Source organism: Strigops habroptila, assembly GCF_004027225.2.
Source record: "Strigops habroptila isolate Jane chromosome 13 unlocalized genomic scaffold, bStrHab1.2.pri S16, whole genome shotgun sequence".
Taxonomy (NCBI): domain Eukaryota; kingdom Metazoa; phylum Chordata; class Aves; order Psittaciformes; family Psittacidae; genus Strigops; species Strigops habroptila.
In genome coordinates, this window is record NW_022651054.1 from 4,509,183 (window position 1) to 4,532,892 (window position 23,710).

General features: G+C 44.9%; 1 protein-coding gene across 2 annotated transcripts in view; it reads right to left on the bottom strand.

Moving 5' to 3' along the window:
• Positions 1–23,427, bottom strand: part of YPEL2 (yippee like 2) — a 38,037-nt gene extending 14,610 nt beyond the window's left edge. Inside the window, exons 1-3 of one of the 2 annotated variants that reach the window (XR_003989549.1) lie at positions 23,339–23,425; positions 17,834–17,837; positions 10,307–10,619 (exon numbers count right to left, since the gene is read on the bottom strand). Coding sequence is in view for 1 of the 2 variants with exons in the window: in XM_030472569.1 (XP_030328429.1) it covers positions 10,307–10,423 (117 nt within the window). In the remaining variant the exon portion in view is untranslated. Of the gene's footprint in view, positions 1–10,306; positions 10,620–17,833; positions 17,838–23,329 lie in introns of both variants that reach the window. The other variant, XM_030472569.1, reaches the window with a different exon arrangement.
• Positions 23,428–23,710: the final 283 nt, after the last annotated feature.

The window sequence follows — 23,710 nt, forward strand, 5'->3', positions numbered from 1 at the left end:
TGTGGGGAAAGAATCAATTATTGCTTTGTGCGCAAGAGGAGAAACTTTACCCCTTGGAACTGTTTCAACTGAAGGAATGCTGTGTGAGCATATACTCCAATACTTCTATCCCATGTGCCACAACCAGAAGAGACTGAAGACTCTCTAAAGAGGCTGAATTTAGCTGTCACCACCAGCTGAAGCCATCTTCATCCCAACTCAAACCTACAAGAGCCCTTCAGCACTCACGCTGCTTTCACGTCACGGACTCTGCTGTGCTCTGAAATTCAAGTGTTCTGGTGCCTTATGCCAGCCTCCCCACTCCTTGTCCTTAAGATACTCAGCTTTGCTCAAAATTCAGGCAAATTTAAGTAACAGTTGATTTTTTTTTTAATAAGGACTTTGTTTTGGTTTTAAGTGAGATTTTTGGTTCTAAGTGAGATTCTCTCATCTTTCCATGTTTCTAGGAGCTGAAACTAAGAAAAATCAGTTGACAAGACTTCAAAAAATTGCCAAAGAAGAGGTGTCATGAACAGTGGTTCACTAAGGGCATCCAATGCGCACTCTGTCATATCGATGCTGCTCAGGAAAACAGAAAACAAGCAGGACTGCAGAGATGCCCGATCCCATCAGTAGCAAGCCATGGAACACTGCTCTGCCCTGTTCATCGAAGCGGTTCTCCAACACACATCAGCACAACACGAAGGTGACACGATGCTCCGATGGGGCTGTGTTGCTCCCAGGCAGATAGGCTGTACAAACTGATTTAAATGGGTCAGGATCCAGGAGCAAATTCCCAGTTATTAACTCATGTGTCAGTATGACTGTCCATTATCACCACAGGAGAGAGTTGCAACTGCAGAAGAGAGATCTCTTCTGAGGCTTTGCAATTAATGAAGATCAGTATTTTGGAAATATAGACTGGCCAAAATTGAGGGTTTTGATTTTCCCCAAGTGCACAACAATTTCTAACACAACTTACCACTCTGCTAAGCTAAAGCCTGAGCTTTATACAAAGCTCTATAACGCATGTCAAAATTCAGAAAGTAGCTGCAAACTGCTCCAGCCCCTTCTCTCCCTCCAACATGCCTGGCAGGCTGCCCTCCAGACCTTGGCTCAGTTCAAACACAACACTGTTAAGTCTCATGGTGTTATCATGAGCCCCGTGCTATTCAGTCTCCTTATTAAAACCCTGGGCTCCCGGACTCTGCTTTTTGTGTTTCTAGCCTGCAGACTTCAAAGTGAAGTTTCAAAATGTGAATGCTAAAGACACAAACAACTGAAGGCAAATAAAAAATACAGCAAATTTATTACTTCTATAAAACTTTCCAATATTTTGGGGGTTCCCTTGTGATTCTGATGGTCTCTGGCTGCTGCTGTTGTGCTTCAAAACTTGACTTTAGGATGAAAAAGGATGGAAATACTGTGGAAAACAAAGCAGATGTAGTATTTACTTCTAAAAGCAATTACTCTGACTTATTTGGGGGGCATGCAAAACCAGAGCAGCTTCAGGAAAGAGATCCCTCTCTTCTCTGCAGCCCAAGCAGGAGGATAGATGTGTGTGACTAAGAGCCATGGAGCCCAGGAGAGCAGAGAGCACGGGCACTGCATCAGGGAGCAACTGCTCCCTTCCTCTGCTATTCAGCTTCCTTTAGCTGAAGGAAAATCCATTCCTGAAGTAACACAGCACTGGGCAGAGCAGGCGAAGAAGAGCAGCACAGCTTCTGTGAGTGTGGATGGCTGCCTCATGCCCCTACTTCAGATCAAGAATTCAAGATCTACCAGAGAATCTACCAAAGGGAATTTAGCATCAAGTTCTTCGACCTGGTCATCATCATCTTGTGGGCTGTACACTACCATTGCTACAGCAGTAGCTGTGGAGTTTTTGCCCCATTTTTGAGCACTGCTGTCTTCCTGCAGGTTGATCCCAGCTCAAAGCATCTAACTGTCATTTTGAACAGGAGTGGCAGCAGGAAGGGTAAAGCCCTTTCTTTCCACATTAATTGTTGCTACTGCATGGGTTTTAGAGATAAACACAAAACACAAAACTGGGATGGAAGATGGAAACTGCTAATGCAACAAGTTATTTAATTTGCAGCATAATAGTGACTGTATCAGTGGAACGCTGTATTTCATTAATACAGCTGCTAAGCTCACAATAGCACCAATGCTGACAATGAGAGCAGACTTGCTTTTCAGCAAAAGCAGATCTGTCCAAGGCAGAAGCCCTGGGTAAGAACCACTGCAGTGAGATGAAGCCACCATATGTACACCTTACTGCTGAGAAGGTTCACCAAAAGTTATCCTTTGTTGTTTAATTCTGAATGTTTGTCTCTACTACGAAACAAGCATTGTGGTACTGAAATTTGTTTTATTACTGTGGATGTATCCTCTATGGAAATCAAACAAAAATGTGTGTGCCAGAGGACAGGTCCCCAGACACTGAGGTCTCCTGGCCACACCAGAGTGCAGGACAGGCCCACCCTCCTACAGATGTGACACATGTACACACATGTACCCATGCCTTCATTTCTCACCAGCCTCCCCTCTCTGGAATTGAGGTGTTCATATTTGAGACACTTTATAAGCAGCTAAGCTAAATCTGATTTTAACTCATTCCTTCCATGACAATCACTGCTGAAAGGAGAGATCACTGCAAATCTTCAAATTCCAGGTTAAGACAGTCTCCGTTTCTACCTTTGTTATTGGTACTTATTCTAACAGTTGTGATTTCTATGCAAAAACACTGTGTATTTTAAGAGAGGAGACTCTGGGTGGAGTTTCCTTGTGCACTCAAGCTTCAGTTCTTGCCCGTTTCAGTTCTGGCGGATGAGAAAAACTGTCAGGCCAAATACCTCCAAGAGACAAATGCTGATGCCCCTCTCCAGGAGTGCCAGAGTCTCAGAGAGATCTGCTTCTTGCTGGCAGATGTAACAGATATGAAACCCTCTGACAGCATTTTCTGCTACTATGAGACAGCAATAGAAATTATCACAAGGAACTCCTCCTGAGAAGCCACGGTCTTCTTCCATAGAGGCAGTAGGTGAAAGCCCCCCCAGAGTGGCCCCTGCGTTCATGTGTGTGTGTGACTGAATCACACATTAAACCATAGGTCTGAGAGCTCGAGACTCCTGTCTGCGTTTTTCCTGGGCTCATTCTTAAAGCTATAAATCAGATTAAAAGCACACACCTGCATGGGAAGTGCATAGGGCAGCTCACTCACCAGCAAGCCCCCAAGCCTGCTGGCATTTCCTCCTCTTCCAACCACAAGGGCCAACAACTGAAACACGCAGCAAACCCAAGAAGGCTCAGACCTGATCAACTCCATGCTCCAGTTGTTCAGGATTTGCAGCAGTTGCAGCAAAACCCCTGATGACTCACTGTCCTTCATCCCTGGCAGTTCCCTGGATAATAAATGGGAACAATATTTTATTCATGCCCAGGTCATCAATTCTAAGGCAGAGGAAGCAGCAGATGAAAGGAGACTTATTTCCATAAATAAAGTGATGGATTAGAAAAACCCATTTTTACCCTGTCCCTCCTCCTTGACAGGGATTTCTAAACTGTTTTGAATTATTACCTTTATTCCCCCCCCCCCCCAATGAATTAAGTGTTTTAAAATCACATAGCAATTAATTGCTGTATAAACACAATTACACAAGGAGGTACAAATTACCTTGGGCTTGTTCTGTTAAAACAGCCACATCCTCACTAAACAAATGGCCTGATCCTGACTGTCTTCAGACCCCATTACGGACAGTAGGATCTGAGGGACCACAGTGACTTGTAGGGTAAGCCCCAGAGGAAGTAATTACACAGGACAGAAAGATCTAATTTAGGTAGCTGTACTATGGAATAGGTACTACAAATACATGTTACACAGCTCACATTTCATATCCTGGCTTTTTCCTGCAAAAGGGCATTGTTGTTTGTTTATTCCCTCTCAAATAGAGGCTGCTCAGAGCTGATGAGAGGTATTCAAATGACAGCCTTTGAGATCCACTCCCCTCCTCCCTGCTGCAATAAGGCCAGCAAAAGCAAGGCCAGCAAGCACCACTCTACCTAGTAGAGGTCCTGGGGATGAATTTGATTCCAAGAGTTCATCTCTACCTAATCTGTGCTCAATCTCCTCGTCAAAACACTGAAGCAAAAGGCTCCCATTTAACAACTTTGATGAGTCATCGTTCTACTGAGAACTGAAATCTTCTCAACCTCCATTTAATTCTAAACTTCATGGAAGCCAGGAACTACGTGCTACCTTACCTCAAGCTCATAGCAGTGAAAGGGGAAGCTAAAACAACTCTAATGACTCCTCACGGAACTACTCTGCTGTTTAGCACTTACAGCTTGAACTCTAGCAATACTTGCAATTAAGAGCAAGCTCTGAATAACACCCAAAAGTGACAATTCATTAGGGAACAAGAGCTGAAAAGCAGGATCCAAAAGCTACTGGACAGCTTTTGTAATGCACATAAAATTGATAACACATAAAGAGCTAACAGCAAATAAATGAACAAAAAGCTTATTGTGCAGTGCTGAGCCAGTAAGACTAATACAATTATGACATCTGTACACTGCAAATATGTTACTGCTGAGCCTGAGGCTGGACCAATGACATCAGCCCCATTTCCATTCCTACAAAGATATCAAAATGTAGAAGATGTATAATTTTTGTGGTTCTCTTCTATAGAACTGGAAAAAACAACATTGCACCATGCCAAAGTTGAGTCTATTTAGCCTATGAAAAAAGTGATCAATCAAGAATGACCTCGGTTACTGCATATCACAACCTTTTATATGGAGAAATGGTAGCTACTATAGATCTATTTCATTAGCAAAAGAAAGAAAATAATGGCCAATGACAGGAAGCACAAGCCAGACAAATCTAAATTCAAAGTCTCCAATTTTTAATAGTAAGGATGATTAACCACTGGAAAAAATGACCAAGGGGAGCAGTGAATTTTCCCTCTTGAAGTCTTCAAATCAAGACTAAATGCTTTTTCTGAAAAACATTTTGCAATCATAATGAAATCCACTGGCCCGTGCTCTAGAGGCGGTCAGATGTGATGATGTGATAACTCCTTCTGGCCTTAAGAGTTCATTACCATGAAGCTGGGAACTTGTATTTGGGAGGAAACAAGATCTACTTTTAAAGCAAGAAGAAACCTTGTTGAAATGAAAAAGAATAACTTTACCCATGAAAAGGGAATACTCACCTCACACACACCCCCCCCCCAGTTTTTTCCTATGGTGGAAATGCACGATTACACTGGACTAGTCTTGGACACTTACTAAATGCCTCTTCCTTTTTCGATCAGATTAAAGTTTTGAAACAACCACATCACAATTTTAGGATTATTGTTTTAGCTTGTGTGTATGCTCCCCCAGCCAGAAAATAACGTCATGTCTTCAAGGCAAACTGACATACAAACATCAACTCATTCATGAGAAGTAAAGCACTAAGAACATGACGCACTATCTTGCCCATGTACTCAGAAAGAAAAAAAGGACCCCCCCAAAAAAAACCCACCCCAAAACCCCCATACAAAACCCCCCAACAATTGCTGTTTCCTTCACCTATGGTGCATCAAATACTTTAAAGTAGCTGAATTCACCCACAACTTCTCTGAAAGCCAGCACCAAAGTTTCAAACCCTTTTAGGATCCCCAACTTGCAGCATGGAGCAAAGTTTGATGCTTTCAGCATGCCATAAAGCTCACGAAGAGCCTGTTGTACCAACAAGCTCAGGCTCCAGCAGTCTGCTAGCCAGGGAAGCAGCAACTCTTACCTGAGAAGATAGAGAAGGGAGCTTCTAAGTGTTCCCTAGCTAACAATCCAACCCCAACTGAGAAAGTCAGGCACACACAAATTCTGTTTTCTTTCTAATTTCTCTGTGGTGGAGGAGCTGCAGCCTTTTGTGTTGAAGGATTTCATACCCATGCTCAGTAAGGGTCCCATGCAGACATCAAAGGAAAACATTAAATTCCCTCAGCAAGCCTTAGGCTAACTTCAGAGGATACATCACTGCATAATGTTTAGCAGTTGGATCACAGTAATTCATGAAAAAAAGAAACTGCAGGACGCCCACAAGACATTCTCTACATATTTCCATAATCAGGGACATTTCTGCTAAATTACTGTTCACATAGCAAAAAAAGTCAGCAACCAAAACACCACCATAGCTGTGTTTGGCCTCTATCTTTCTGATCTTGTTCCCATCCTTTTCTACTGGACACTAAGTACACATGAATTCAAACAGAAAAGGCTGACAGAGTTTGAAGAACACAGTATGTAGAACCCAGCACCACATCTGCCACTTTGAGAAAGAGAAAAGATGCTATTTACACTGTTAAACATCTATTATGTCAGCTGTTCCCCCAGGCCCCAGTAGAAAATTATGCAGAAGGCACATTTCTCAGGAAAAGCCCCTCTATCTTCTTCCTGGAGAGGTTTTGCCACCATTGAGTATTGAAAACACATTCTAAAAACCATGGGATGTTGTGCCTGGGAAGGATAAAGGTAGCAACAACTACCTTTCACTTATTTTTTAGAAATCAGAAAACATTGAAATGTGCTTTTTAACCACAGTTGCCTGGCATGGTATTTTTGTTTTTACAGTAAAGCCAAAGAGGATTAGGACACACTGTACTAATTCATAAGAGCAGACAGTACCTGCTCCAGAGCTTTACCTTCCAAGCACACTGGAAGAAACAGCTGCATTTCAATTGTACAGGTGGGGAAAGGAGGAACAAAGACATCAAGTGACTTACTCAAGGTCACACAGGAATCTGTTGCAGGGCAAGCTTGAGATCCCAAAGTCTCAGACCACTTAGGCTTTGGAAAAAGCAATGAAACAAGAGTGTGTACTAAATTTGGCACAGATTTTTAAATGATGCATTGCTACAAGGGAACAAGAACCTCCACTTATGCTAACCCAGACACCAAAGGAACATATAAAGGAAAACTAATTACTCACTGCACCTGATCTATCTGATCACCTTATATTTCCTAAGTCAATAAGACCTCTCTTGGCCAGACAATCCAACCCACAATTTAGATCTTATTACAAATCAGACACGCTAAACCACTTTCTCCCTCCGGCTGCAGAAGATAAAAGGCCAAGTATGCAGGCAACATTTTGGTAACTGGCTTCATATAACAGGTTTGGATTTTCTTAAAAGCCTCAGCATCGATTATTTTCTCTAAATAGCAATGGCTTACTGAGAAACCTTCTACCCATTTTAATGAACAAGGTTTTCCTGAAGTAGAAAATAAAGCAAAAACTGCCCTGCAAAGGCATATTTGTCAAAGAGTTTTGGGTATCCGGTCCTAGCAAAATGCTTTAAAGTCAGAATAAGTTAACACTGGTGGTGAAAGACTAAGAGGGAAAACTTGGAGCTGAAAAGTATGGACAAAGTAATATTGGGATTCAGCTCCAGCTTGTGTTTCAGCCAACAGCATGAGCCAGTGCTGCAACTTGTATGTATCCAAAGGAGCTAAAAGCTCATGGCATGCAAAGCAGCACAGCATTCATGTGGTCTCTGCACAACTTGGGGCAAAAGGAATAGAGGAATTAATTTCATCAAGCCAAATCACCAACACCCTGCTGTTACATAAAAGCCTGTTTTCTGGGGAATGTTTCCAAAGATGGTGTCATTTGGGCTGTTTTGATTAAAGTGACATAGTCATGTCCAAGATGAGATACACTGCAGACTGAGAAACACTCTGGTTTGACAAAATCTCCCACTCCCTTTCCAGTCCTTATGGTGCTTGTTTCTTCCTTCCGTTTGCCACATTTTCGTATGGAAAGCAAGTGTGGCAATTGCACTGCTGAGTTCTCAGATGCTAATATATAAGGCCGTGATGAAAGAACTGCTCAAGGCCTCAGGGAGATGTTTAAAACCTAACTCAAACAGATAAAAAGATGACTGTTTAAGTTTGCCTGGGAAAGTTTCTACACATATTGGAAACCCCTTGAGGCAGGGACTGCCCTTTTGTTCAGTTTAATAGCCAGCTGTACGAATTATGATTGCACAATGACTTTCATAAGGTTTTCAATTATACAAAGAATGTATCTTACTAAGGTTTACAACTATGAGAAATAAAACCTAAAACCCCAAACCCTTTGCATTCAAGTTGCATGACCCTCTAGTGCTCCACCAGCAAGCACTGAAGCACACTGTAGTTAATACTTTCCATGATTTAGCACAGAGCCTCACATTGTGCTTTCATACCTTCCCTTCCGTGTCCATACTTTAGCAGTCAGCATTTTTGGGCAGTTTCTGAATGCCTTAATGGCTAGAAGCTCAAATTCCAAGCAGTCTGCAGCAATGGCATTGCTCTGCTGGAAGCTCCCTACCTGCAAAGCTGGCTGCATTGCACAGTGGACCAGAAGGAGCATGGGCATGGAACAAGGAGGGGAAGGAAACATCAAAGGTGAAACCACTGGGCATGCACAGCCTTGTGATTTCCATGGCTGGGAACCAGCTATGCCAAAATAAAGCAGAGCACAAACTCTAATGTACCATAAAGCCAGTAAGTAAACCAAGCCACCTTCTTTATCCAGTACAGCATCTTCTGTGTTCCAACACAGAATCCAGCTGGTAACAACCTCCCAAATGAAAGGCAGGGGAGTGACTACCCCATTTTACAGATATCTCAGCTGAGCACAGGAGCCTGAAGTCACACAGCTGATCCACGAGGTCAAATGTATTTCATATCCAGACCTGGGCACAGACTGCTGTTGGCATTTCCATTTCAAAACTTCTTTCTGTTGAGGAAATGTACAACCTTCTGCTTTTTAAAAGCCTGAGGCTTTGTGGTCCTCAAGGACAGCTCTGCTCAGAACCACTGCAGTTGTACCAGAACAAGAGGACATCCCCATGAGTCCCAGAATGACTCAGAGGTGATGGCCAAATAGGAAGCCTGTCTTTCCAGAAACTGCAAAACCTAAAATAGTTGCAGTCTGCAATCAGCATTATTCATATCAGAAAACTCAAAATCAACTGTCTGGCACAAGAGACAGCATCACAAAGGTATGCTTCAACCTGGCTCATGCAACAACCAAGAGAAAAAGGAAGGAGAAAGTTTCCAATGGAAGAAGACAGGTCTGAGGACCCAACTCAGAGGTCCAAAGGGACCTCCGCAGCTGAATTGACCCTGTAAAGGCAGATGCCACTGGCGCAAGGTGATAATTTCTAGTATTTTCTTTGCAAAGAGGAAGAGAAGCAGCACTACACACTTTCTAACAGGCAAAGCACCTCTGTCCCTTGTGATCCCGGCCTTTCTCTTAAGGCTGCTCCAGGAAGCTGAACCAGTTTAAGCTGCACACGCACACAGCTCACAGCAGTATTTCCTCTCATCTCAGCTAATAAATCTTATGGTGTATGTGCTTTTTCTGAACACAGATTTTATAAACTGAATAAACTCTACAGAACAGTTGATTGCCAAGGCAGTTAAAACCCAGAAATCTGATGCCTGACCACAGCCTGGCACTGCAGGCTCCAATGGACACTCCAAGAAAGTCTAGTTTTCACACTTCAGAAAGAGATCCTCTTACTGGCCTGCTCCCTCTGCATCAAAGGCCCCTGACTTACTGGCTCTGAAAGCTTTTAATTTAGCTTATTCTCAAGACCCTTACCTTTGCGATCAACAGATCAGAAGACAGGACAGAATCCTTCCACCGTCCCCTGCTCAGAGCACATCTTACAATCCATGCCTTGCTTTTTCACTGCAAAGCGTCGTTAGCAGACTCGCAAAAAATTTGGAGGATTTGAGCAACAACTCATTAGTCTTTGAAAATCCATCTTACATTTCAGTAGAAGCATCAGAGAACCTTCCCTTAAGTAGGGGCTTTAGTGTAGTTGTTTAGTACAGTTCAGAGGTTAACAGGGAAAACATCTCCAGACTTCACCTCCAAATCATGATCATGCAATAACCCTTTGGCTATGCTGACAAGTACGTATGTGAAGAATAAGAGTCAGGAAAGTAATTTACACAGTCCTAGCCACCAGTTAGCGCAGTTTTACAGCTGGAAATGAGAGGGAGGAGGCAGTATCATGAGCAGAGACAGACCACCTGTAAGCACTCCAGAGGCCTGAATTTTGAATCCTGTTCCTACAGCTATTTTCAAGAACACTTGAAACAAAAACAGCAGCTCACAAATAGATCCTTTAGGCTGAGAGCCCATTTTCCAAGCAAAAACTGCAGTACCAGTTAAGACCAGGCACTTCCAGAGCAAGTGACCTGCAGCGTGAGCAAACGCACCCTTCCGTTCCCCGGGGAGGAGGCGTCCACCCAGCACCTGTGGGTGAGGTCATGCACATACCTTGGAAATGAGCTCATCATGGTTGGCAAGATGAGCCCTGCAGTGAATGCAGCTATAGGTCCTGTGGCACGAAGGCAGATATGCCTGGAAAGTCTTGGACCTTGTCATCTTCACCATTGGAGCCACTGAGCACTGCGTGAACTCTGGGGTGGCCCAGGAGGCACTCCCGCAGGACGGGTCGCACGGGAAACACCGGAAGACACAGGTAAAGGCCGTGGTTTGGCAGGTGATGGGTGTGGGGCAGGCTCCACACGCTGGTGACCGCTTCAGAGGAAGAGATTTGGGCAGAGGGAATGGGGGACTTCACACAGACCTGCGTGCAAAAAAGAACAGAGACGGAACACTCAGCTCACAAAGGCGGCAACGATGATCTCACCCGCAGGACGATCTAGGGTTAGATCGAGAGAGTAGGGAAGAATCGGAGCAGCCAGGAGACAGGCATGATGTCTGTGGATTAGATCAAGGCAGGCAGATTTTTATTCACAGCTCAGCCGCTGACTTGCTGATTACCCTCACATCTTCCTGCTTGTTATCTACCATCTTCCTATCACTCCAATGCTCGCAACCTCTATTCATTCTTCCAACACTTAATGGATTTGGAAATTACTACAGAGGCACAAAGATGCCAAGATGACTTTCATCAAGCCCAGTCTCCCAAACAACTCTGGGGAACTGCACACGTCAAGGTCCCACTCTGCACCACCCCTTGGAGAAGATGGGCTCTGTTAGCTAGGGAGAAAGTCAGGATCCTGCCAGCTGCTGTCCTGTCAACTCACTAATGTGACACCCCGGAAACCCATGGAAAAGCTGGAGCTGGATATGGGTTTTCTCAGCCACCAGGAAAGTACATGAGTCACCAAACCAGTTCTTCTCTCCATTCTGCCCTCGTTTCCACATGGGAAATGAAGGATTACTTCATTACACTCTCCTTTATATCTCCCTGCAAGTTCTGAATGTAGAAGCTACTCTATAAAAACTGCACTCTAGTTTTGTTCTTTACTCAGAACACCTGACAGCAGTCAAAGCAAGGAGAAGCCTTTGATGACTATTCTTGATACTGAGAGACAGTGAAAAATCCTATTCAGGATGGAAACACCTTTTTTACAATCTGACGTCATCTCACAGAGCCTGCACGGCAGTTCAAGTCTGGGTCTCTTTGGCAAAAATTAGTTTTCCAGATCCCACATCTATAAGCCTCACCAGCTACAAATGTTTCTTTTGAGGAGAAAGGCAGCATAAAGGAGGCAGCTGCCCTCCCTCCCCGACACGTGGCATGTATGCATGCTCTAGAAATTAATTATGAACTCTGGCTGCTCCTCCCGTGAGGATTTTTCCTTCCATAAAACATATGACCCTGCTCAGCTCCTCAGTCTGCACTTTGTGTATGAAATACTTGAAAATCATCAACACCCCACCCCCTAAACTGAGAAAAGCAAGACATAAAACCCCCACACCTGACCTGCAGTGGAAATTCCTGAAGTGAACAAAACAGCAAAGTACAAGAGCTTAAGAGCTGGTCTCTAAGCCGGGATGAGTAACATGCCTGAAGCATAGCTGATAATCTTCCAGGTTAGAATTAGGCCAGCCCAGGTCACTATGCTGCTAAAACAGCTCCCTGGCATTTGCATGCTAAGCAGGTTCTGCTGCTGCCCAGTAGGATGCACCCTCCTAGGAAAAGCACCAGCCACACACCTGGCTCAAGATATGCTGTAGAGAAGGGCTGGACTGGAGCTACTCTAAGCAAATACATCTCTCTGCCTTGCTAAAAGGGAAACTGTCAAAACAGCTCAACAGAAATCAGAAAGTTTATCATGGAACTGAGAGCAGGGCCCAAGAAAATTGTTGTAGAATTCATAAGCATCCCATTTAGGCAACCTCTTGACCAGTGTTAGCATTGGTTACAAGTATTGAGCCATGACAAAACTGCTCAGGTCATACTTGAAAACAATAAAAATCAGACTGAAGCCATTACTGCTGTTTGCTGGAAAGCCTCATGTGTGACCACCACGAGACAGTGAGATCTGCAAAAACACCTCATCACTTTCGTACCAAAGCGCCATTTACAGAACCCTGTCTTCAACACTTCTGCTCCTAAGTTGTCTTGTCATTGTTGAAAAAGAAGATTCAAGGTATCCAAGTTGCTTCAGTGTTTCTGAAAGCATCACCCACTGAACCTGCTGCCAGCTGGACAACCCTCGAAAGCTAGGCATGCCATCTGCAAGCTTTCCAGTAACCAGTTCCTACCAGCACTATACTGGAGAGTTGTCATCGGCCCACATGGGCATCATTTGGAGCAGTCAGTTTCACTGTATTATGACCATGCACAGTGCTCAACAGGAGGCAGACACCAGTAAGACAACAGGATATCATTTTTCCTGTTCTCTGAAACATTTTTCTTCTGCTTTCCAGAAGGCAGCTCCCTAACAGTCAAATGGGAAAAAAGAGTCTTACTCATCCAGCCAACTGCTGATAAAGCATATCTACCGTGATCAAAATAAGTCAGCACTTACATAGTGCTTTTCATCGTTAAAGCTCTTTGCAAACACCAACTAATCAGATTAACTTTTTCCAATTAAAGTTACAGTGAGAGCTTTGGAAGACCCATCCTGACGCAGAAGGGCTCACTTCCCAGCTGGTTAGGAACTAAACCTCCTCTTGTTCAGTCAAAAGAGGTCTTGCCTGCAATTTATCTGGTCAACCCATAGCTAAGCAGACCGCCTGTGCACTGTTAGGTACATAGATGCACCTCTGGATTTCAACATGACTTTTACACTAATCAGAGAAGTAAGAGAAAGAACTCTCACCTGTACCCTGCCCCAGTTCTCCACGTGCACCATGATTTTGTCAAATCTGAGTTAGTTTTGCATTAGACAACATTGAGGAGAGGAGCACTTCAAGGACTGAACCCTAAATTTGCAACTGGGCAGAAGCAAGATGCAAACCAAAGCAGAATCCTTCCTTATTGTCTGCTGAGTAGATACAAGTAAAAGCAATGCATCCCAGCCTTCCTGAACTAACCAAGTGCCCGTCACAAGACAACAGAACCATCTCCAAACTTCAAGCCCCTGATTCAGTAGCATATCCCAGCTGTAACAGGTCTCAGAACCTGGAATTTGTGAGACATGTACCTTGTCCTCCAAGTACCCGTACACAAGAGACTAAGTGTGCTCTTTCAGCAGCTAAACACAACTGGATTCCAAGGCAAAGCACCAAGACCTGTCTGAAAGAAGCAGATTACATTGGACAGATCATCTGGAGGAAAGGAAGGACTTGCAATCACCTTACCCGATTTCTGTTTAAACAGACTGTGTTTAAACCTTATATTTCATTGATTTGTAATGAAATGGTGCAATCTCCTCTCTCTCTTCCTCAGCACAGATAGGTGAATACACCAACCACCAGTTTTACCACTTCTCTCCTATGCTGTAACGCCAAACCATTTCTCTTCTGATCAGCTGCCTAACACCAGAGCACAATGCAGTCCACAGGCATCCTCAAAGCCAAATGGAGACACAAATTATACCCAACCAGAATAATATAACAGCAATCCCTGAATTTGTTGTTTGCTGACCGCTCTGTCCAGGCCTCCTAAGCATCAGCGCTCTAGAACAATGAGTAAACAGGAAATACTACAACTGCATTTATCTAACAAAGAAACAAACGCACACACAAATTATCTGCTGCATGCAGCTTTCTGCAAAAGCATTTAATGAGCATTCATTTATTTGACCTTGCAACACATTTAACGTCAGCAAAAAAATCTGACCTTTTAGAAGCGGACAAAAAAAATAGTCAAGTGAGACGATATCAGAGCACAGATTAAGATCCATTGCAACTCCTTTTCCCAGTACTGTGCTGAGAAGGCAAACCAAACTGATCCCTTTGCTTAAGGCAAGGGAGAGAATAAAGAATTGTGAGCTAAGATCTTGGAAGAAACCGCTTTGCAAAAAACCTTCAGATAAGCTCATCCATGGTAGCTGTATTTTATAAAAGTACTACCTTCATACAGCATTCAGCCCAACAGTTTAACTGTGTGCTGTCTACCAAGATCTCTAACCTCATCTTAGCAAGGGAGAGGAGGGAAAAACAATAGGAAATGCATTCTCACATCCTGTAAGCACAGCTAGAAGCTTGTAAGGACCCATTTCTGTCTTGAGTATCATCTCAAAATGTATTAAATGGGATCCATGGCCCTCAGCAATGCAAACCCCAACCTCCTACCCTTTTTTTTTTTCCCCCTGTCCTAGTGGCAAACACCTTTGAATTAAATTTATTTAACAGCTAGCTGGGCATTCATTCTACTGCAGAACAAAGGCATGCAGATGATTTTAGGCTGTGCCTCTGGTTTTTCAGAACCAGTTACTGTTCATCAGCCTCACTGACAGTGGGCATTAGTGGAGTCATTCCATTCACTTAAAAATAAAAAAATGCTTTGACTACTCTATCATCATGCCCAATACTGTTAGAGATTAATATCTGTCACCAGCAACATAATCCAGTATTTTTCTTTCATCATTCTTCAAGAGAAATTTATCTCTGGGGTAGACGTGCTCAAGTGGATGGAACAGAAACCTGCGTGCATGAATTAGCTCACAAAAAGTCAGAAAACTGGTTTAAACAAAAGGAAAAAATTCTAGGGAAAAGATCAATGCCATTTATCGTGGTTATCAGTGAGAGAATCAGCTGAATGCACTGCTTGCAAGCAGTATGTGTGTTAGGGCAGCCCTGCTTAATCCTGTTAAGTTTTAAGCAGATGCCAGCACCATGGAAGAAAAAAAACCAAGACACACATTTTGCTGTTCAGACAATTATTTGGTTCAGTATTCAACCTCCACCTGTCCAACAGCCACTTTTCACATGAAGCTGTCAGCAATTCAGGAAACAAAAAAGGAGAAATGTTAAGTCTGTGCCAAACACTTGCAAGACAAGGCTACTGCTTGTACAAGTCCATATGCCACAATGGCAGAGAACAAAAACGATCCCCCCCAAGTCTCATTTTGCATAAAACCCATGTGCAATGCAGCTCAGATGCAATTGCTCCTGTTCATTCTGACAGGACAAACAACAGGTTTGTTGGGTCTGAGGGTTTGTTTTATGGATTATTTGATTTTTAAAATAAACTACAGTCCGTTAAATACTTACTAGAACATTGCAAATGCTATAGAAAGCTGCCTACAGTAGCTCTGAAAAAAAATCCACCTATTTGGAAACCGAACCTTTCTTCTTTGGCATCTCTTCTCAGTAATATGGAAGAGTCCAGAGATGTACTTACGCTGAGTGCAATGAAAGCACAAGAGGAATTGGATTTGGAGAGTTTTCTGTTTTTACAAGGTCAGAAACTGTAGCAGCCTGTGCTGCTCCAGGGTCTGAGCATGATTCTAAGAAAACGCTTGAGGTAAGCACGCTTACCAGGGTTTTCTTGACATAGAAACTGCCTTAATGTTGCATAATGCACTGCAGTTTTGAAGAGGAAGGCTAGTCTTTAAGGTGATACACTGAAATTGGGAGTCTGGGTTTAATGTCGGAAAGTTGTGTGTGGAACCCTCAGAGACACCCAGCACAGCAAAGGAGCTTTCATACTCTGATGGTGGAGGACTGCAACAAAATCTCCTGGTTTAGGGCAGTTCTGGAGATCCTCACTACCACACAGGACTGCAACAGCTTTGGAAAGGATGAAGCCAGATCATCTGAATGCAGGAGGCTAGAATGCACCTCATGAAAGACCCTGCAGGAAAGGATGACCACTCTGAATTTAAACACAGAACAGGAGGGAAGGCCAAGAAAGGAGTTTAAATAGGATACAGGTATACACAATGTACCTTTACTCCTGCAGTATCAAGCATCTGAAATGCACCAACTTGAAACACTTGATGACACTGCATGCAGCTAAGCAGTACTAGCACGACTACCAAAAGTCATTACTGTTACATGAACCCCAAGTGTCTTTCTCTAATGCCTGCGCTCCTTCAGCTCATTCTCCAAACCTTGCAAGACCCTGGACACAGGAAAACAACAAGAGAAATGGTGGAAGATGGCCAGCAGGAATCCTCTGCATTCACTTTTTTCAGATACATGGATACCACTGCAACACAAATAATAGTACGGAGCAGGATCCCTGCTTAGAGAATTCAACTAGAAATACATGTAATCCCTGCATTCCTCTGGGTATCTCCTAGCAAGCCACTTTGTTTCTGCAGGCCCTAGTTCTCTCTTCTCCACACTCTTCACCACTAGGAAGCCTTTATGAATCTGGGAAAAGGAAATGGATGGATGGATGGATGGATGGATGGATGGATGGATGGATGCAAAAAGGTGATGGCAAACAGTGCTGCAGACACTGAGCCAGGTAACCACTAGAGGGCATCAAAAAGAGATGAAGCAAGAAGCAATTAACGACTACCTGACCATGGTGAATCAGGCAGGACGCCAACCATACTGCACCTGCCATGCTCCACGTACCACAGCAGCCCATCAGCAGACACGTCAGAGGTATTGCTCTGCTGAAGAGCTATCAGTACTAAACCTCTCAAAAGTGTCAGAGCAATTATATTAATTGCAGTTTAAAGGTTGGGGTTTCTGGGGGAGTTGTTTGGGTTTGTTTTCCTTTTGTACAAGCTGGCAGCATGTCAGTCTGTGGGCTGTCAAAACCCTCCTCATCAAAAAATAGACTTCGCACCCCCCTACAACCAGCTTCCTGGTCTCTTGCTGATGGAGAGGCTTTCTATGAAGGTGACATGGAAGGTACATTAAAATGAGTCAAAACTTCAAAGGAACAAACAGCAAATCTTTAAAAATCTTAAAATAGAGTTTTGTAAGTCTGTCTGGCTTTGTCACTTTACACACTATTAATCCACACCTTATTAAAAACAAAGTAATTTTTAAAAGTCTTTTTTATAAAAAAAAATGTTCTTTACATAGTTGCATTACCTTCTGACAATTTGGAGATTAAATCAAATTTAGAAGTTTCATCACACCAGTGCATTTTCAAGTTCTCAAGTGCAACAGTGTGGTGAGAAGCAATTCCAGAGGACTCTTGCATTCAAAGCAAAAGCTTTCCTGCATTGAACCACACTGCACAACTGACTGGAAAGTGAAGGAATAGCTTAAAGTAACTCAGCTGAGATGGTGCAGAGGTGCTTCTGTCCTGGCTGCAGACTACTCAAACCAGATGACCACAAGAATATTTACGGATCTAAGGCTGGACTCAAACCATTCAGTGTCAGAACTGTGAACTCATCTCTCCCCACTGTTCAGAACAAGCACTGTTCTAAACAATCCACTCGGGCACGCCACAGACACCACTGGGATGCAGGGAAGGGAAATTATTATGGAAATTTTAATCTAATTCTTCCCATTACAATTTCATCTCAAATGCTCAGGACAGCTAGGACAGATGTCATCTCACAGGGCTGGCTTCAAAATTTGTTAACTTTCCTGGGCCTGTCTCCAAAATGACATGAACATGGATTGCAAGATTCAGCCTCTGCCAAGGAATGACTGACACCTCTGGCTGAATTCTCTTCCCACTTTCCTCCAAGTTGCCTGGCAGCAGTATCTTTGCAATGCAGAAGAGCCTGCACTGCTGACAACAAGCAGCACACAAGCATTATAGCTACGAGCTGCCCACCTTTGCTTTGCAGGTACAATCCATCACAGCTAAATTCAATAACCAGTTACCAGAGATGCCAGCATGTGTTACCAAATGCAGGAGGAAACATACATGCAGAAAAGCATCACAGTTGGCCAGGACAAATTTGAAACAAGCCAGTACTTAGTTTTGCTCCTACCAACAAATCCCACTTGTGGCACAAATAAACAAAAACTGCAAGCTGAACTAATTTAAAACACAAATGACTTCATTTCCTCCTTTACAATTTGCAAACACTCATGCCAGCATCCCACACAAAGGGGTAATAGCCCTTCATCTGCACTGGCCAAGTAAATATGATGCACTTGAGTGAGGTAACAGCAATGGTTCAAGCACACTAAGATGCAGCTTTTCAATTCATACCCATTGTCCTGCTGAAGAAAGTTACATGTTCAATGGCATGGTCACATTTTGGAGCCACAAATGGAAGACATCACACTTTGCCAGTAAGACACATATAAAGCATTCTACAAAATGAAAGACCACTCTGCCTTGCTATTGTAGTACCAACCTGAACTACAGACATCATGGAAAAGCTCTTCCCATCCAACTGACCAATTACTGACAAAATGGAAACACTTCCCAACTTCTCTTCCTCATTTGATTTAATTGTAGAACAGTCTAGCTATCCAAATCATCTCTTATCACATTTTTTTGTGCTCCTTATATTGCTCTATTTTCTTCCTTTTTGGCAAGTGTAGGCATGACTAGGATTCAATTAATCTGGTCTGCTGGATGGATCATCTGTTTCTCTGATAAAGGCTGGGTACTGACAGGGAACACAGAGAGAACATTTATCTACTGTGAGCATCCTTCCAATATCCTCAAAGTTATCAGTAGCTGAAAGAAGGATCTGCCATAGCGGCCTGTCATAACTTACTATTTGTGAGCTTGCAAATCCTGCATGTTTTTATCTGCTCACAAAACCCATCTGCTCAGATAGTTCTTCCCAGGAGCATCTCTTAACTAGCCTTGCACTGCCCAGAGCCCATCTGGCATGGGAGAGACAGTTGACTTTATCTTCTGTTCTGATACGTGTCTCTTTTCCAAGTAAAGCCAAGGATAAGATGCTGAATTCTGGCCGATCCCTGCCAGTAACATTTTTTATGCAACAGTTACTATATTAATGAGGTACATACTTTCCATGGCAGTTCAGTCATCATCCTTCTAGCTTTCACTTAGCAACCCATATGTCAAGGGGGCAAAGTCAGGTGAAGATTTATAACTTGAATCATCACATGACAGATACTTTATAACTGAATCTAGTTTAAGATGGTCAAGTCAGCTGTTACCTTGCCAGTTATTAGTTCTTCCTGGATATCCTCGCTACCATGTTACTGCCAAGGTATGTGAGCTGACTGGCCTCTTGCAGTTCCGTGCCTACTGACACATGCTTGAGCTGGGAGTTCCTGGGAGTCTCATTAAGATCCCCCCCTCCAGCTAATCATTAATTCCATCTTTTTTTTTTTTTTTGTGATGCTGGACAATCTGTTTTTAATAACATACTGCTCGAGCCATCCTTTAGCAATATTTCATCAGTGAAACTTCAATCTTCCACAGTTCTGTGGCTGAGCTATGCAATGCCTAGGCCACACCACGCCACATTTTTGTCCTCGTAATGAAGTCACTGCCAATGTGAAACAGGAGAAGTGAGAGTGCAGCTTTGACACCACTCCGCCTTCCGCTCAGCGGATCTAAAGTTCTCTGAAGGGCAAATTCAAAGCATCCTCAGCTTATGAAACTTTGCTCGACCTTGGTTAGTTCTGTACAAGTCACAACAGCAGTAAAAAGAGTCAAAAAGCTGCATATTTTTCTGAGCCGGCAAAATATCACACCTTTTAACAGGCTAAACCAACACCTGAACAGGAGCAGAAGACCCCATCTCCAGCTGAATGTGTAAGCCTGCGCAAAGGCCGGAAGGCAGCTCTTACGGGTTGCATGCCACTAACTTCCAATGACTCACACTGCCTGGCACTATCATTTGTTAAAGCAAGAGTGAAGCAGGGATAATAGCTATTTACTAAAAACAGAGGAGTATGATTAGCTTTAATTAGCATTGTCAAGTGACTTGAGATTGTCAGGTACAAGATGTGGGCGAACTAAGTCTCATTAATTATGTTACTTCCTGCAGCCTTAAGTGGCTTGGCCAGTCCAGTGACGCTTCCACAGACAAAGTTACTCCCAACATCCAACACATCCCGGATCAGCAGGTGAAAACACCCTCAGACAGGCCTGGCAGACGTGGCTATCGAGTACAGGGTCACAAAGCCAGAACAGAACAATCAGCTTATATACAGCAACTACCTGCCCTGACAAACAAGGAACAAAAAGGCAAATAAGACATGGCAAAAAGCAGACTCAGAGAGAGAAGTGAATGACAAACTTTGATGAGGATGAAGAGGGGACAACAGGGAGCGTGATTAAGGCCTAGGACACAGCACAACTGAGCAGCAGCCCACCTGGAAAACTTCTCCCCAGATAAGACAAACTATAAAGTGACTTTATTTTGGGAAGAAGAGATCCAGATCCTCAGTCAGCATCACAGCACCAACAGACATGCTGATTTACCAGCTAAAGATCTGTTCTAAAGAACAGAAAAAAAAAAAATAATCCTTGAGTCAGAATAGTCCATCTCTTCTATGGAGTCACCTTGGCCTCTGGAAGGAAAAGGAAATCTGTCTTTAGTTACTGTGATTAGATCTAGAAGACGAGACCTCTGAACTAACAAACACAGAAAAGAGAGAACATCCTGAAGGACTAACATATAGGCCTCTGCCAAGGAGGGGAGAAAAGGACACTTCGTATTTATGGTTTGAAAGCAACAAATACACAGTGCTACATCATTCTGCCTTGAACATCACTGATCAGCTTCAAAGCAGCTAAGAGAACTGATGTTTCCCTTTCTCCATTCCAGATTCCACTTTGTGATCCATCTTGAAGCCCACTGCTCTAGCACTTCATAGCTTAAGTTCAAGTAAGCAAAGGTCTGCCAGTTAATGACCAAAGCCCAGTGAAAGCCCAGCTTTACTGGTGTTTCTTTAAGAGGCTTCCATGCGCGTGGCCAAAGGCAAGGCTGTGATGCAAGAACAAGAAATAAATGGGTTTTTTATTCCTCTGCAATCCTTGCAATGCTCATGTAGTACCACGCTAGATCAAGGAGCTCCCGCTTTCTTAAACTGCCAGCAAGGACCTACACCAGAGTGACCAGTTCCTTAATTAAATTCTCTCTCTCAGCAACACGTATTCAATCCGTGAGTCAAGGAGCCTTTGAGGGAATGTGGATTTACAGGTAGTGATGCTGCCTTCTGCAGTACAACCCTGGCTCAACTACCCACACCAAACAGCAAAGAAAGGAAATCACTTATTCAAAATCTGTGGATCCAGAGGACATAGGGGAGCTCAATGACCAGTACGGTTTTGCCAGTTATTTCACGAAAGACACACCTGCAAAGGAAAAAAAAAAACCAAAAAGAAAAAAACCAAGCACTTGACATCTTTGTCAGATGAAAGCAATGTCTCTGTCCTTCCTACAGCATTTCCAGCTTTCGCTTCAAAGCTTAAGGCTCATGTTTAAATGGTATTTCAGCAAGAAACAAGAATTAGAGATCCAGTGGGAAAAGGAGAACATTTTAATTCTCTGTTCAAGCACTGCCGTTAGACAGCACACAATGTTTACAAGAAACCAGAGGCGTGGATCCCAACACGATGAGATCTTAAGATCAGTGGGAGTGCTCAGCAAGAATGAAGTCACAAAATACATCCTCTCCAGGCAGAATCCTCTCACGGACTGAAGTCGAGCTCTCTCAGTATCTGCTTGTTTACAACCACCTAACTCAGCAAAGGCCGCTCTGCACTACCCAGCAGCAGCTTTCAGTAACTGTAAATGCATTAGCAGAAAATGTTTATCTGGAGCATGCAGCAGCCCTGAGGAAGGCCATGTCAGGAAGGCAGGTGTGCTGTCCTGCCCCTCGCGTAACTGCTGTCTGCAAGGTAAAAATACTAGCTGGATGGGCCTTCCTCTTCCTGTATTTTAAGATAGATGCCAGAAAAAAGTGAGGACAGATTCACTCCAGTATGTTATGGGGCAAAGTAGGCAGGATTAAATTTCTTTTTCTACACCATTAAAATCACATTTTAAACTGGAACATTTCAGATTCTTTTGGCTTCAAAAATCAGCATTAAAATCTGAAGCTACGGACCCACAGCTCACTCCACGGCCACCTCTGTCATCTCAAACTTCTCTGGCTTTTCTGCGTAAAACCCAGAAGTTTCTACGGAGAAGCACAAGACAAAGGACCTTTGACATTTCACCTTGAGGCCCTGGACCTCAGCACAGCACTCCACAGAAAAGAAAGCTGCTGCACCCTTAACCAGAGGCTACAGCAACAGCACAGACTAGCAGAATTACCCCTGCTCCCTGATGGCAACCAGTTTCAATGCACCACATGCAGAAAGTGCCTGCCTTTAACGTCAAGCATTGCGTAGGGCTGAGGATGCCCTCTCCACGGCTGACCCCGGTGCTCTGTAATCTCTCCTTTGCCACACCAGGCATGATGTCACCCGGGCAGCTCAGCCTGCAGCTGGGAAAGGCCTGGTCTCCAGGGACTCCAGCAGCAGTGTTAGTAAAAATAAATAGAGCATGGCAGGGCGCTCGTCCCTGGTAACAGCCCTTTGGGCCGTGCTGGCAGCAGCTCAGGAAGTGCCCCCAGAGCCCAGGTAAGATGCTGTGTCTCTCCCTGGAGTCACAAGCCTAAGCCTCACACACACCTTTGTGTCAGGCGCAGATCTCATCTAGGGTTTCGGGGTTTTATTATGCGTTTACTTGCAACAGGGAAAGGGTTTGTTAGGAAGGACGATCCCTGCTGCTCCTCCTCCTCCGACGGTTACCTGGCACGCCGGCCACCCCCAGCCCCGCTCCCGCAGCTCCCTCCTGTTAATGCCCTTCCTCGCTGGAAGCGTCCAGGACGAGCCAAACCCCTCTGGCCTCGCCTGCGCGCTGTCCCTTGGACACTCTCCCCGGCTCGGACCTGTTGCCCTCCCCGCCTCCAGCCCCTCACCCGGCCGCGCAGACAAAGGCCGCCGCTCGCTGAGCCCGGCCAGCCCCGGGGGCGCCGCAAGGGCCAGGCCCTCTGCCCCGAAGCAGCGGGGCTCCCCTCCGGAGAAGCCGCCGAGGACGCTCCCCTGAGGACGCGCACCCCCGACCCGCGCTGCCCCTCCGCGGGGAGGAAGCGGGCGGGGGGGGGGGGGACATGGACGCCGCTGTGGCGCAGCTCCTGCTGCAGCGCGGCCCAGCCTCAGCCACCCCCACCCCCCCCCCCCGGCCACCCCGCCGCACCCGGTCCCGCCGCCCGGCGCTCGCCCCCCGCCGCACTCACTCGCCGCACCGCGGCCGCCTCAAGCGCGTCCCCAGCGCAGACGCAGCGCGGCGGCCGTCGCGCACCAGGCAGCCCCGCAGCGCCCTCCCCCTCCCGCCGGCTCCCGCCCCTTATAGGCGCTCCCGCGAGCCTGATGGCCCTGAGCGACACCGCCGCTCGCCAATCGCCACCCGCTGGCACATAGCAACACCCCGCCCATTGGACACCGCCAGCCGCAGCCCATTTTTTCGCCACCAATGAGAACGCGAGGCCGGCAGGGGCGCTCTCGCCCCGTCCGCACACACCGACACGGGAATCGCCCCCCCCCCCCCCCCCCCCCTCCCCGCCCCCCCGCAGACAGCAGCTGGGGCAGCGGCAGCCAATAGGAGCGGGCGGCGCGCC